Source organism: Poromitra crassiceps, assembly GCF_964638095.1.
Source record: "Poromitra crassiceps genome assembly, chromosome: 19".
Lineage (NCBI taxonomy): Eukaryota > Metazoa > Chordata > Actinopteri > Beryciformes > Melamphaidae > Poromitra > Poromitra crassiceps.
In genome coordinates this window covers 26,711,947-26,727,114 of record NC_139646.1, presented here as the reverse complement: position 1 = coordinate 26,727,114, position 15,168 = coordinate 26,711,947, and the positions used below count along the sequence as shown (strand labels likewise).

The 15,168-nt window shown below is 43.6% G+C and overlaps 1 protein-coding gene across 1 annotated transcript; it reads right to left on the bottom strand.

The window, feature by feature from the left end:
* Positions 1 to 241: 241 nt before the first annotated feature.
* LOC310793751 (26S proteasome non-ATPase regulatory subunit 12) lies at positions 242 to 14,182 on the bottom strand. The gene is made up of 11 exons (XM_083655636.1): positions 13,987 to 14,182; positions 11,610 to 11,669; positions 10,679 to 10,807; positions 10,288 to 10,395; positions 10,000 to 10,104; positions 7,187 to 7,336; positions 6,797 to 6,931; positions 4,879 to 4,991; positions 4,238 to 4,412; positions 1,551 to 1,628; positions 242 to 894 (listed from the first exon to the last, which is right to left on the bottom strand). The coding sequence occupies exons 1-11, from the start codon at positions 14,125 to 14,127 to the stop codon at positions 685 to 687; spliced, it is 1,404 nt and encodes a 467-aa protein (XP_083511762.1). The 5' UTR covers positions 14,128 to 14,182; the 3' UTR covers positions 242 to 684.
* Between the last annotated feature and the right edge of the window lie 986 nt (positions 14,183 to 15,168).

Below are 15,168 nucleotides of genomic sequence, written 5' to 3'. Positions count from 1 at the left end.
TGGCAACATCTTTCATCATTTATTTCCAGTGTCAGCTGCTGTCGATGTCATATTTAACTCAAGGCCCATTCACACAATGCAGAGATCTGAGAACTAATCAAATCAATCACAGGCAGGGGGATGCCATCAAGGGAGAGGAGGAAGTAAAACAGCATACCTGTTGTCCCCACAAAATACAAAGTTGGTCTCATAGATGTGCCTCGTTAGATGTGAACAAATCCAACAAACATGTTAGCAATACTCTTATTTTGAAAGACTTTAATTAAAACCAAAATCTCACCCGACTGCACTCACAATACCATGGATGATGTGATCACGTGAGGAGTTTATTGTTTACATTGCAAAGTATACATTAAAAAAAGAGCTTTCGGCAATGTTTTAATAGAGCCCGTCATGTAAATGATCAACTATCCATTGAACGGCTATTTGGGAAACTGTGAAAAATGGGAGGTGGTCATCCAGTCTTTAACCACAGTCTCAGGTGCTTGTGTTGTTTACTGTGAACGTTTCAACTCTGACTGGACAGTAAAAACGAACAAACTAAACGAGGGTGCTGAATGCACGCCCCGATTAAATGAAGCTGTGTTCACAGTCCACCAATATACTGCGTATTGAAAAACACTCAAACTGGATTGGGGGGAACAAAACAAAGACAAAACGATGCACTGGTGTTGTGGTGTTGCTTCACTGCAGGTTGTGGATCATCTCCTCCTTGGCGATGAGGTGCGTGGTCTTGTTGACCAGAGACATGAGTGAGTTGAGCTTATGGGACCAGTCGTTCAACAGGTCATTGGGGTCTTTGGGCCGCTGGAAGTTGATGATGCCCGCCATCCGGTCCACCTTGGCGTAGATGGTCTTGTTCACCACCAGGTTGGAGAGGAACGCCTCCGATTCCTGACGGGGAGGGAGGAGGTTAGGGCATCAGTGGCTTTACCTCACAATCCAAAACTTTAAAACAAACTAAATAAATGCACCCTTCAATCCACTTACACTGTTATACATCATCCATTTGTGCTGTTCAATGCATTCCAGGAGTTACTTTGTGATGATAAATGTATGTTTTTAGGGTGGCTTTTCCTGTCTTGACTCGCCACAAAAACATGTATTATCAATGACCAATAATGACCCAAACCAGTACATTCAACTGACCGGTCTACATCAATATACATCCTGAACTAAAAATACTACATCTTTGGACAAACACTGTGACAATGTAAAGCTACTTTGATGTGACGCAGCTCGATGTATTGACAGATGCCTATGGGCACGGTTGGATCAGATGATAATGTATCAATGTTGTCTTATGTATCTTTTAATTTTTACTTGTTTTATTTTTATTTTATGTTAATTGTCTGATTATCATCTTTGTCTCACTTGTATGTTACAAAAGAATATAAAACCAATACATAATATTGTAAATAAAATAAAATAATACTACATCAATCTGAAATAATACCCACTGACAAAAACTATCTGTTCAGCAATTGATCCCCTGTGCAGTATCTGGCAAAACCTGCCGTTCAGTCAGAGAGCAGTGGCACCGTGCTTACGTCAATGGAGAGGTCAAGGAGTCCAGCCATCCTCTTCATTGTGATTCTGGTGTAATATTTGGCCATTATTCTGATGTTCTAGGGAGGGGGCGGGGCAAAGGGGAGAACGTCATTAATGTGCATCTCGGCGGTAGAATATTTGCATGAATTATTCAAGGTGAAAACAACAGCTACAAAAAAACAATATCAACGGTGTGAAATCCACCAATATTGAATGAACCTATGAATATCGACTGAATCAACTCTTCCGTTAGGAGTGCTGGGAAGAGCTGAATGAAGCCTGGCCAATGCGTTTATTCTAACTGCCACTTTCTCAGGCAAGCCACCCTCAATGATATTCCCAAATCATATGCTGGTGGCTGGTGTGCCATTAACCACTGTTGTTTACATGCACACAATAATCCAATTATGACATGCAGTCATTTGGACGTTTATGGTGCTGCGGCTCTAAACTACAGGTTTGGGGGTTCTAGAGCAGAACACAAGACGTCTGCTCAGATGTGCGTTTACTGCGGTGGTTAAATCCCCCATCCTGTCTGCCTGGGCTGGGCTATCAGCTAAATTCTAACTTTGCTGAATGGATAGAACAGGGGTTTTACCCCACCCTGACCCCGCCCCCAGCCAGGCTGAGCCAGCTAAACCAGCGTCTATGACGAGACGTGGCCTCAACCTATCGCAATTATTGACAGACTCTTTCTGCTTTCTGCTCTAGGCTTCAAGCAGCATTATCCTTTAAAATTACAGCTCTGTTGCTCCCATGTAACGAGCCAAAGAACACTTCAATGTTAACGACCCAAACCATGTAACGAGCCAAAGAACACTTCAATGTAACGACCCAAAGAACACAATGCATGTTGGACAAGTGACGCTAATTGTGAAACCTCCAATAGGTTTATTCACAGTGTGGTGTTTTGCAAAATCTACTGCATATAACTATCCAATAATGAGCCTTGAATCATAGGCCACGTCTAAATTGCAGTGGTAATACTTGGTGTGATTGGGATACTTTGGCTACGGTAACATTCAGAGATATTTACATGATTCATGTCTTCTGATCTACTCTCATAATCACATAGACAGGCTTAGAGTTTATTTGCACATATTAAAATCAAAAACAAACAAAAGGAAAATAAGTGGAGAAAAGATTGTGCAGGTAGAGACAGGAAACATTGATGGGCGTATTGGTGTGACTGTAAATGTAACAAAAGAATAAAACCTGCTGGCAAACCTCAGTGTGCACTGATCCAGTTCAGCTCAGCACACCTCAGTGTGCACTGATCCAGTTCAGCTCAGCACACCTCAGTGTGGACTGATCCAGTTCAGCTCAGCACACCTCAGTGTGCACTGATCCAGTTCAGCTCAGCACACCTCAGTGTGCACTGATCCAGTTCAGCTCAGCACACCTCAGTGTGGACTGATCCAGTTCAGCTCAGCACACCTCAGTGTGCACTGATCCAGTTCAGCTCAGCACACCTCAGTGTGCACTGATCCAGTTCAGCTCAGCACACCTCAGTGTGGACTGATCCAGTTCAGCTCAGCACACCTCAGTGTGCACTGATCCAGTTCAGCTCAGCACACCTCAGTGTGCACTGATCCAGTTCAGCTCAGCACACCTCAGTGTGGACTGATCCAGTTCAGCTCAGCACACCTCAGTGTGCACTGATCCAGTTCAGCTCAGCACACCTCAGTGTGCACTGATCCAGTTCAGCTCAGCACACCTCAGTGTGCACTGATCCAGTTCAGCTCAGCACACCTCAGTGTGCACTGATCCAGTTCAGCTCAGCACACCTCAGTGTGGACTGATCCAGTTCAGCTCAGCACATGCCCCTATTTGGGATTGGATGTGCATGTCTCTCTCTATTTGTGCAAACCCGGTGCAAACAAGTCGGAAAGATAATGTTGGCCTCTCGTTAGCCTCTCAGCGGCTAATAAACTGTTGTGAGTGACTGTATGTAGTCTGTGTATAACGCTAGCCTCTCAGTGGCTAATAAACTGTTGTGAGTGACTGTATGTCACCTGTGTATAACGCTAGCCACCCGTTAGCCTCTCAGCGGCTAATAAACTGTTGTGAGTGACTGTATGTCACCTGTGTATAACGCTAGCCACCCGTTAGCCTCTCAGCGGCTAATAAACAGTTGTGAGTGACTGTATGTAGCCTGTGTATAATGTTAGCCTCCCGTTAGCCTCTCAGCGGCTAATAAACAGTTGTGAGTGACTGTATGTAGCCTGTGTATAACGCTAGCCTCCCGTTAGCCTCTCAGCGGCTAATAAACTGTTGTGAGTGACTGTATGTAGCCTGTGTGTTTAATCACAGGTGACAGGTGTTATATTAACAGGTCCCGTGCAGGGACCCATGCAGGACATGGAACGTTAGTGTCTGTCCACACTGTGGCTGCTGCGCCGCTGCCTTCCAGCAGCCAAGCCGGAGACAGAGCCTCCCATGACCACGAGCACCCGTCACTTAGGCGAGTAAAAAAACAACAATGATTTGAATAATTACATTAATATCATAAACGTACGACGATTAGTCGACAAATGGCTTCAACTAACAACCAGTAGTCGACCAGGAAAATCTTTGGTTGGGGCAACACAATGAATTCAAACTACATCTCCAAGAAGCCAAGCTTGACTTTGACCAGTTTCCATCATTTTGACCATGAAACCCCATTAAGACTGCTGAGACTTACATGCTCCACCACCCTGTTCTTCAGGTCCTTCCACCTCTTCTCGCCCTCCTCTGAGGAGGAGAAGACGTCTGTGGCAGGGCTGTCTGGAGAGCCTTCCCTCAGCTCCTTCCCGTAGTCCTCCACCAGGGAGGCCCAGCGCATCAGCTCCATAGTGGTGAACTGCTTGAGGAGGTCCCTGGGAAGAAAAGATAAAAAAAGAGGAAATCAAATGAAAGAAAGAGATTGACACAAAAAGCAAAAAGTCGGATGCAGATGTATGTCAACAATATGGCGCCGTCCGGGGTTAGCGAATAAGGTCTATAGACAGAATTGCAGTGTGAATTATTTTCAGAGTTCAGTTCAGACTGAGTTATGGAGATGACGATGGATGGATTTATTATTGCACTTTAAATAAATCATTTAAGTTTGACCATTAAGTGGTACATAAATGACAGTTTAGCAGGGCCTAAAACCAATGATATGTTGCTGTAAATCCCACATTAGCTCAACGTTTACACAACGTCTATTATTAATCATGGAAAGTAAAACAGAGATATACTATTCTAGACGAACTTTGCAGTCACACGATGTCTTATGATGTCTTGGATTTAGTCCATATACTGACTGTGGCATTAGTGGAGAGAAGAGGTATTTATGTTTACTTGTATTTGGGGATTTCTTCCAGTTTCTTGTCTGTGTTGATTCTGTGCACGAGGTCCGACTGCTCATTGTCGTAGGGTGCGAGGATCACGTACAGCACGACACTCTTCAGGGCCTGCAACACAAAAAGGTACGTGTGACTTTTCTTCAAACTCAGTCCTACTCCAATCACAATGGATAGAGTTAAGAGCCACAAACAGATTGATTTGCTTATTGTCCTGGTAGCAAACTATTCTGTCTGCATCGTTTCACTGTACACTGATCATGTGTGATCAAAAACAGATTTTCTAGACAGATATAAGGTGAGAGACAAAGACAGCGAGAGAGACAGAGAGGAGAACCGGGAAAATCCTTGATAAGATACAGACTCCGTGAAGACAGCCTGGCTGTACAGACCTGGCAAGCCAGAGAGGAGTGGCTGTGTTCACTCTGCTCACAAACTCAGTAGGAATCAAGAGATCTCTACTAGGGATGTTCATCAATTATCGAAAATCGATAATTGATCGTTAAGGAATTGAATCGATCATGTGGAATTTTTATTGATTATTGTTATTATTAATTAAAAAAAAATTTTTTTGGCGGACTAGGTTTGGGTGGAATTCGTTCCTCCTCACCCCACTCCATTGCACAGCCGACTAACGTGAGGTGGAGCTTCATATAGTCTCTAGTTTTCTGGCTGGGCACGGGCCTTTGTGCAAACAAAACTGTTTTAAACATGGGGAATTCACACCAGCATGCGCCGGGGACAGCAGTGTTGGAGAGGAGACACATTGAAATAAAGAGTTCATTGAGGAGAACACGTTGTCTTTCGTATTTTCTGCCATAGGCATTGATTTTGTAAAAATAAAAAAAAATAAAAAAAAATATATATATATATATGATTATTAATATGATCGATAATCGATAATTGATAGTTAATTTTCCCGATTTTCGATTATGGAAATTTTTCAAAATGAACATCCCTAATCTCTACCACCACAAATTCAAAACAATATGCACAGATTCTGAAAACCTGCCATCAAATGAAAACCTCCAATAGGAGAGAAAATGGAGTGCGCCCTGCAGCCAAATATATCTCTGTCTAAGTGGCCAAACACACCATACGAGCCAAAGCCATGCAGAAGTGAAGTGAAGCAGGCTCTAGCTGATCTGGCGCTTAACCAGGTCACACCAGGAGCAGTCTCTTTTCCTCAGCGCTGGGCTCGGAGCTGACAGCTTGGGATCAGCGCGCAGCACGCTTGGAAAATAGAACAGAAGCTGAATCTACGGGTTCGGCGTGGCGTGGCGTTGGCGTGGCATGGTGCGGCCGGTGTGAACGGACTCGCCTGTTAACAGGGACACTGAATTGAAACTGCGTGGCTTTGGTGTTGCTTCAGCGTATAGTGTGAACGGCCTCTAAGACAGGAGACACACTTGACACTTATAGATGGTTTTCACCAGAGTGCAACCCCACAGCACTTCCTTTTTCTCAGCATTCGGCAAACTGCAGAAATATTCACTCGACATCGTTACTTTTGTTTTCGCCGCTCAGCTGTATAGAGTCTATACAAAAAAACATTCAAGTGCAGGACTGACCATTCCATCAAACCGTCTATACTATAGACGGTTTGCATGGAATGGTCAGTCCTGCACTTGAATGTTTTTTTTCTTTTATGTCCATAGCAAACACTGCAAAGTGAGCGGGGGTTCAATTTAGAATGTTTTTGTTGTCAAGTTAAAACCGTCTATAGTGTAGAAATTGATTGACTCATTTACTTTAGTTTGACTGTATTTATTTATTGATTTATATTTGTTGACATATCTATTATCCAAGTTTGATTACTATCATTTGAATTTGTTGACCATGCTACTAGCATGTACTTTTGTCTTTTATGCCAATAAGGCACCTTGAATTGAAATGGACAGACGGAGACAGCTTACCTGTTGCCACTTGGTGCTGTCCTCCAGGATGCAGGGGGTGTCGTAGATGGCCCGGTAGTGTTTGCAGATGGACAGGTAGGAGCCCTCGTGCTGGTCCACTTGGATCATCAGGTTGTAGTACTTCAGCTTGGACTCCTGACAGACCAAAGGCAAAGGAGCAGTGTTGCATTACATCATCAGCCTTTTGGGCTCCCGGCACCCGACAAATGACACCCAGGTGCTGAAGCAAGCGGCGCAGACATACAGACACCACTTAACCAATTTTAACTAAAAAGAAGAAGAAAATTGCTCAAGTGACATCACTGATGACATCACAAAAACACCATGTCAGTCCAATAAGAAGACATAACGGGTAAGTATTGCAGACTTCTATAGTCCTCTCTCTCTTACCTCAGTGCCGGTCTCCTGGAAGAACTTTGTGTTGATCTTCTTGCTGATGATCTGGGTGCGAATGTAATCCTTGACGGCGATGCACAGCCTCATCTGCTCTAAGATGAACTCCACCTTCTCCTTCTTCTCCATGGAGCCATATGTCTCCACCTGGGGGGGCCGGAAGGAAAGCACATGTCACCCAACAGGCCATTAGACTTCCAGAATATGTTTCTTGGTTTTTGATCTATATATCTATAAATTTGGCAATGTGGGGATCTGTTTTTTTCTCTGGTTGAATTTTTGTGCCGGCCACAGCGATGCCGTTTTACGTGCAAGTTTACATAACTGTGTGAACAGGCAAAAATCTCAACATGCCCCAAACATCTACTTCTTTCCAACCTCTGCAAATATGTGCCATTTTGTAGGGATTAGGGGTGGGATGATATCGAAAATCAATGCATTGCAATAAAAAAAAAAGTGACACATATTGTGGGACAGACAAATTAATAATCATGATATTAGCTATATTTCATGTTGCTGTAGTAATCAGAACTACTCCACAGCAGGGTAGGAAATTAGCGGGCCCCTAAAAAAATCTAGAATTGCCCTTGGAATTGGGGTGACGGGCGCTTTTAACACGTTCACTGCCATTGACGAGATATCTCGGCTTACAGAATCCAACGGTTCACTGCCAATGACGAGTTATCTCGGCTTAAATTTTTTTTTTTTTTTTTTTGACGGTGGGACGTGGATCAACGCTCCCCACGTCTCCTATAAAAATATTGGAGTCAGCGAACGTGTACAACCCATTCCACGGACCCACTAAGTGGCGACAGTGCTCTCCACACTAGGAAAAGCAGAGCCAAAACTGTAGGGTAACGCGCGAGGAAACCATTCTCTACTGTAAAATGGATTGGCGAAAACGCTTTCACTTTCGCGCATTATCGCGCTGGGAGCTGGCGGTGGGGGATTCCAAAAATAGACTGGGTGGAAAACACACTTTGAAACACGCAGCATAAAGCCTAGAATCGCACAAAGCTTCATCAAAGCTCTCAAACCCAAGAAACAAGTGAGCCCTATCCACACTCGCTACCAGGGAGGGAGGCTGCTCAAACTCGCAGCAGCAGCAGCAGCAGCAGAACACTCGCTTGTGACGAACGCTGCTGAAAGCCACCAGACACGCCCACGGAGGGAGGAGTTTGAAGGAGAGGGCGTTCAGAACTATATTGTTTAGATGTCTGATATCTCACTGATGCCAAAAATAAATGGTTAAAGTGACTGTTCTGCCTGTTTGATTGAATTTCACAAAACTGCGATTATCTCAGCTTTCACTCTCAGACGCTGAAACCATGCTGTACTCAACGGCTAATATCTACATAACTACTAACTCTTTTAGACAGAGAAAGCACACATTCTATTAGTACTTTTGTGAACTTTGTGTTCACAAAGTCCAAGCAGAAAATAATCCTCGGCTCTTGTAAAATGAGCCAGAATCCTCAAAAAAACCCTCTGGCAGAACCTACCTACAGTAAAAAAAAAAAGGCTGGCAGTGAATGTGTTAAATGCCCCCATAAAATAATACGTTTAATACTTTCTGTATTTTAACATTATTCTGTATTTGCAAAGTGTGACTCAAAAATGGCCAGCTAGGCATCCGTACAACCCCCGCCCCTCCTCCTACTAGCGTTATTTAGCTCAGTGACAGGCAGCACAAGCTAGCTGGCCAGCTAGTTCACTCATGTTTTTGCCAAGTACATTAATAACGTGCCAGATAATCAAATGAGGAAATGAGAATCTTTAACTGTGATCGTTTATGAACTTTTAGAAATAAGATATGTTTGGATAAGAGTCATTGATTGGTCTGTCATGCTACATAGGTGCAACTAAGGTATTTCCCAACATTTGATAAAATTGCCCTGGAAATTATCCAAAATGCCCCCGAAATATATTTCACAGGGGCAAAAATAGCCCCCGTTTAAAAAGGTTTATTTCCTACCCTGCTCCACATAATCATCTTATTACTAAAGGGATGAAACTAGTGAGAAGCTAGCACTCTGTTACCTGCAGCTCCTGGAGGAGAGAAGCTAGCACTCTGTTACCTGCAGCTCCTGTGAGAAGCTAGCACTCTGTTACCTGCAGCTCCTGTGAGAAGCTAGCACTCTGTTACCTGCAGCTCCTGTGAGAAGCTAGCACTCTGTTACCTGCAGCTCCTGGAGGAGAGAAGCTAGCACTCTGTTACCTGCAGCTCCTGGAGGAGAGAAGCTAGCACTCTGTTACCTGCAGCTCCTGTGAGAAGCTAGCACTCTGTTACCTGCAGCTCCTGGAGGAGAGAAGCTAGCACTCTGTTACCTGCAGCTCCTGGAGGAGAGAAGCTAGCACTCTGTTACCTGCAGCTCCTGGAGGAGAGAAGCTAGCACTCTGTTACCTGCAGCTCCTGGAGGAGAGAAGCTAGCACTCTGTTACCTGCAGCTCCTGTGAGAAGCTAGCACTCTGTTACCTGCAGCTCCTGGAGGAGAGAAGCTAGCACTCTGTTACCTGCAGCTCCTGGAGGAGAGAAGCTAGCACTCTGTTACCTGCAGCTCCTGGAGGAGAGAAGCTAGCACTCTGTTACCTGCAGCTCCTGGAGGAGAGAAGCTAGCACTCTGTTACCTGCAGCTCCTGTGAGAAGCTAGCACTCTGTTACCTGCAGCTCCTGGAGGAGAGAAGCTAGCACTCTGTTACCTGCAGCTCCTGGGGGAGAGAAGCTAGCACTCTGTTACCTGCAGCTCCTGGAGGAGAGAAGCTAGCACTCTGTTACCTGCAGCTCCTGTGAGAAGCTAGCACTCTGTTACCTGCAGCTCCTGGAGGATGGCGGCTGCCTCTTTCACCTCTCCGTGCTGCTCCTTGATATTGGCCAAGGTCTTGGTGAGCCTGGCCCGCTCGATCTCTACATAGATCTGAGAGGGGGAAACGTATTCAGCACTGGAGTATTATGGGATAGCACTGGAGTATTATGGGATAGCAGGGATACAAAGATGTTACCATGGTCTCAAGCATTTATTGTGCGTCATCCACATACATGTTCAATTCTACTGGCAGGCTAATACTGTCATAAACAAACACATCAAGTCATCTCAGACCTTGCCAGCCGTCACAGTGCGAAGTGTGTCGATGAGTCTCAGCTTGATGGTCAGGTCAGTGGTAGCGTCCACGTACTTGTAACATTCCTGCACCATCTTGGCAACAGCCTGACAAGACACAGGACACAAAACAAATGAGCTTCAGGCATTCAAAGAGAACCTTTACTGCTTTTTAACCATCTATCTGAATCAACCAGCTCTCCCTCTATCTGAATCAACCAGCTCTCCCTCTATCTGAATCAACCAGCTCTCCATCTATCTGAAACTGGAATATAGTATGAACAACATTGGCAGTTCTTTTTTATGCTCTTTCTGTCTGGGGCTCGGCCTTTAGGTCAAAGGATTATTTTGAAACTGTGGGTCCCATGAGAAGTAGGTCGAGCTGACTGACCTGTTTGAGTTGACTCCTCCGTTTGGACAGCAGCATGATGTTTTCGTTCAGGGCGTCCCAGTCCTTGGCTTCATAACACATCTGGACCACAGCCACCAGGATTCTGGAGGTGGACACCATGTCTGACGCCTGGATAGGGGGGAGGCAGAGAAGTCAAAAACACACTTCAATACGGAGACCCTCAAATACATATGCAAGCACACGCACGCGCGCGCACGCACGCACACACACACACACACACTCTGACACCCTACACCTATCACATAGTGGTGAGACAGAAGGGAAGATCTTATGCAACCTATGTCTTGGAATAATGAAGATGGTGAGCGACTTTAAATTGGATCAGCTGGTCTCTGCGATTAACTGAGCAGAGTTGGACCACAGACAGACTCCTGTCCCACATAGTTTCAGATAAATTAACACCAAGTTCCTCCAATGGGGGCCCTGATGCGGCTGTCAAACAGACACACAAATCTAGAAATAAGATGCCTGGTGTGAGGGGTGCTTAACAAAAAAACCCCACAAAAAACATGTTAATCTGGGAGAGCTTCAAAGTTATGAATCTTGGATGAACATGTGTGATTTGTAGGTAAACTGCGACTTTCTTGACTTGCAAAGTTATCTTTTAAATTGACGAACATATGTGTACCTCATCATGGCACAATTCAAACGGGATCAAAAAATGATTGTCTCTCGCCTTTCACCACCATTATCTTTTGTGTGTGTGTGTGGCTGGTTCACATAGACCGGGAGGCGAGGGACTTTGGCTCTCTATAAGCAAACATGTAAACACCATCATTGAAATATTGTCTTATTTAGATAGTTGGATTATTGCAGTCCTTGTATACATCGTCACCGACACACATTCAGACAATGATTATTTCATTTCTCAGCATCAGTGTGTTTTACTCTGTGATGCTCAGTCACCGACCGTTCTGGTTTGCTTCTCCAGTGACAGCAAGCCATCAACAGCCTCCTGCAGCTTGCCCTCCTGCAAGAGACACAAATACATAGTAAGTTACATCTTCATTTTAATAGTGTACTGTACATCGTTGTCTCAGAATAACATGACAAATGTTACTGAACATTCAGTCAGTTTATTTGCCATTTGCAGTAGAAACTACATTGGAATTGGGGTGCAAGGAGCTCATAAACATACATTAACAGAACAAATCACACCGACAATATGTAAAAACAATATAAAAGAGTAAAAGAATAAAAGAAAAAAGAAAAGGGGACAAATACACTTGTGGATATACTGTAGGCCTGAATCATCTGGCTCAGATTTTAAAGTGCATGAATTTAAAGTGCAAAAAATAAAGTGCCTCTATGGAAGCAGTGTTTCGTGGATATATAGCAGTATAAAACATCTTATACAAACGAAAAACAACAAAGACAAAAAGCATGGTGTAGGAATTCTAGACAGGTGTATAGATCTAACATTTGGAATTGTGATTGTTTAGATGACGCACTGCGCTTGGGAAGAAGCTCTTGGAAAAACGAGTGGAGCTCAAAGAAGCTGGCGGCAGGATGACCTGATACTGGAGGCACGGGACAGACTAGACAGACAGTCTAGAGCTACAGAGCTCTTCTGGACACACAGTACAACAGTGCAGTGGTTCTCAACGTGGGGTTTGGGGACCACCGGGGGGTCTTTGAGGGGATCCCAAGCAAATGGATGAATTGTTAACCTTCACCATTATTGCATTCACAAGAAGTTAACGCAATTAGAGAATGACTGTTTAGTGTTAAAAAACAAAAATCATTCATCTGGAGCAACCGGAAGTGTGAGTAAACAGTGAGTCGTATGTCCGGGTTGCAGATTAATGATTTTTGGTTTTTCAAAGACAGAAAAGTGGATTTTATGCAACAATTTGAAAGCGGCAACTATATTTATTTAAAAGAAGAGGATGTTGGGCATCGGATAGCGTCTTCACTTCAACTTTCTGGCTCAGGTAAGGGCTGCTTTTAAGACTTAGACGCGAGAGCGCCGCGGCGGTTTGATTGGAAATGTGTCGTGGGTCCCCGGGCGCTAACGCTCAGTATGAGCGAGAAGCGCCCGGCTAGCAGCGTAAAGTTTCACTTAGCCCCATATGTTCCCCTGTTCTCCGTTCTGAATCAGGGTCACACAGCGTTCCATAAGGAAATTGGGGGTTGAGCGTTTAAGCTCTCCTACCCGTCTCCGACATCCAATCGCAGATCCAAAGATATAATAATCTCCGTATAGGAAGCCAGTAATATAGGCGTATTAAAATGATATTCCTATGCCGAATTTACAGCAGGGTCAGGTGTGTTTGATCTCTTACTATCATGGTGCACTGCTTGCAGGTGGCGAGCAAACAACATTGCAGACACACGGATACGGCTGCACAGTGATCAAATCCAGCGCACCTGGGAAGCAAAACATGTCATGAAATAGTCAAACTCCCAAGGTTCCGGTCTACATTCAGACACACTTTAAAATTTAACTTTAACCATTTAAAGTTTAAATGGTTGTTTCATGCAGGAATGTCATTGTAACGCCCAGCCTATATTACTGGCTTCTGTAGGAAGATCATTATATCTTTGGATCTATGATCGGACGTCGGAGATGGGTAGGTTCTGCTGTGTGGCCCTGATTCAGTGTGGATCCAAAGGTAGAAGGGAGACACGCACATCCCAGCCTAGTAGGGCAGGTGCAGAACTTACAGTGATGAATGCAAATAAAATGGTAAAAAGTTCGCACACTGCAAATGGCTCCAGTTAGGTTTTGTATTGCAACACCGTGGGTAACGTAGCACCCTACCCTTCTTCAGACTGATCTGATTCTGATTCAGAGTGGATCACAGAACGTAGAACAGGGCAACATATAGGGCTAAGTTTCACTGTTCTCTCTAGATGCAATACAGTCACCGAATTCTGGACAAAATCATATCTAACAATACAAAGTATTTTCAGGTTTGGGTCCAAGAGACAAAACCTCATCAAATGGGGGTTCGTGGTCTAAATGAACGCTCCTTGACATGAAAAAGGTTGAGAATCACTGCAGTAACGTTAGCATGCTAGCTAATAATGTCGCCTAGCCAGCTAATGCTACTAGGATGCCAACAGGCTGATTGACACGCCACATCAATGGTGCAAAGGGAGCGTGGGTAAAAAGGACTTGAGAGGAGAACCTTAACATTTTAAGGAATGATCTGCGGTCAAATAACGTTAGAAGAACGTTAAGTTTTTAGTTACCAAGGTAGCTAGTGCTACAGCTACCTAGCTTGGATGCTAGCACAGTCATCCCAACACACCATGACTCAGGCCTCACACACTGCACTCACTTTAGCCAGTTTCTCGCACTCAGGCAGACGCTGGTCTACTGTTGAGCTGTAGTCCATCTCCATCTTCACGATCTTTCCATCAGACCGCTCCGAGCGCTCATCAGTCGCGTTAACGTTAGCGTTAGCGTTAGCGTTAGCCATGGCCAATTCAATTGATGATAGCGTACGATGACTTTTCCCCCTGCGAGCAAAATAAGCCTGCTGCTACTATTTTGCTTGTCAAATGAATGTAGGGGACGGGCCGGGGAAACAGACCAATCAGAAGGCAGAATTGACAGCTGTCCGGCGCGCCTGAAGGACCCAGACAGGACCTCGCAAAAATAGTCCCAGCATGAGCCTATTTAATATAATACCTCTGCTTTTTACTTTGACTGTTCTTCAGCATATATCTAGAATATGTTTGCGAGCCCAAATATATTTTGAATTCATGTAGTAGTAGTAGTAATAATAATAATAATAATAATAATAATAATAATAATAATAATAATAATAATAATAATAATAATAATAATAATATAAAATCTGGATAAAAAAAAATCTTTAGTATCTGAACTAACAAGTTTTTCTTTCTTTTTATTAAAATTGATTAAATGTTATAGATTTAGTTGAAACAGATTCCCTGTCTTTAAAGCATAGATAGTAGTATAAAAATAGAGGTGGATGGTGACGCTCAGATTTCACCATTATTGATTTATTTATGTGCGCTATATTACTATAAAGATATATAATCCTAATAATATATTCATTCATGAATGGATAAATTAATATTTTTAGACAGACACCCATCTATTTTTCTGCTTGCTATAACCCTTGGTCCTCCTGCTAGATTGTAACATGAGAGAGACAAAATAACTGGTGTCCAATGTCCAATAGACATTGTGGAAACAACCAGAATACTTGGATTTTGCAGATGATATAGCCCGTATCTCCAGTACACAACAACAAATGCAAACAACAACAACAACACCTGTGCTCACTTCAACATCAATAAAGCTAGGACTAAAAGCCAAAGAAAGCAAGTCAAAGAATGAAGATGAATTAAGATAAACACCAAAAATTAACAGCCTTTATTATGGATACAAACTTGGAAACAGTAGACAAGTTTACATTGGGAGCATTGTGAACACAAAAGGAGGCACAGATGCTGATGTTAACAGAATCAATAAAGCCAGATTTTTTTTT

Bases quoted from the DNA above. Each gene is read 5' to 3' on its own strand.
- LOC310793751 (XM_083655636.1), bottom strand. From the start codon at position 14,127: ATGGCTAACGCTAACGCTAACGCTAACGTTAACGCGACTGATGAGCGC. The intron at 10,396-10,678 runs GTCAGTCAGCTC...GTGTCTTGTCAG, and splicing joins GGAGGAGTCAACTCAAACAG to GCTGTTGCCAAGATGGTGCA. The intron at 1,629-4,237 runs GTAAGTCTCAGC...CCCCCTCCCTAG, and splicing joins AGAACAGGGTGGTGGAGCAT to AACATCAGAATAATGGCCAA.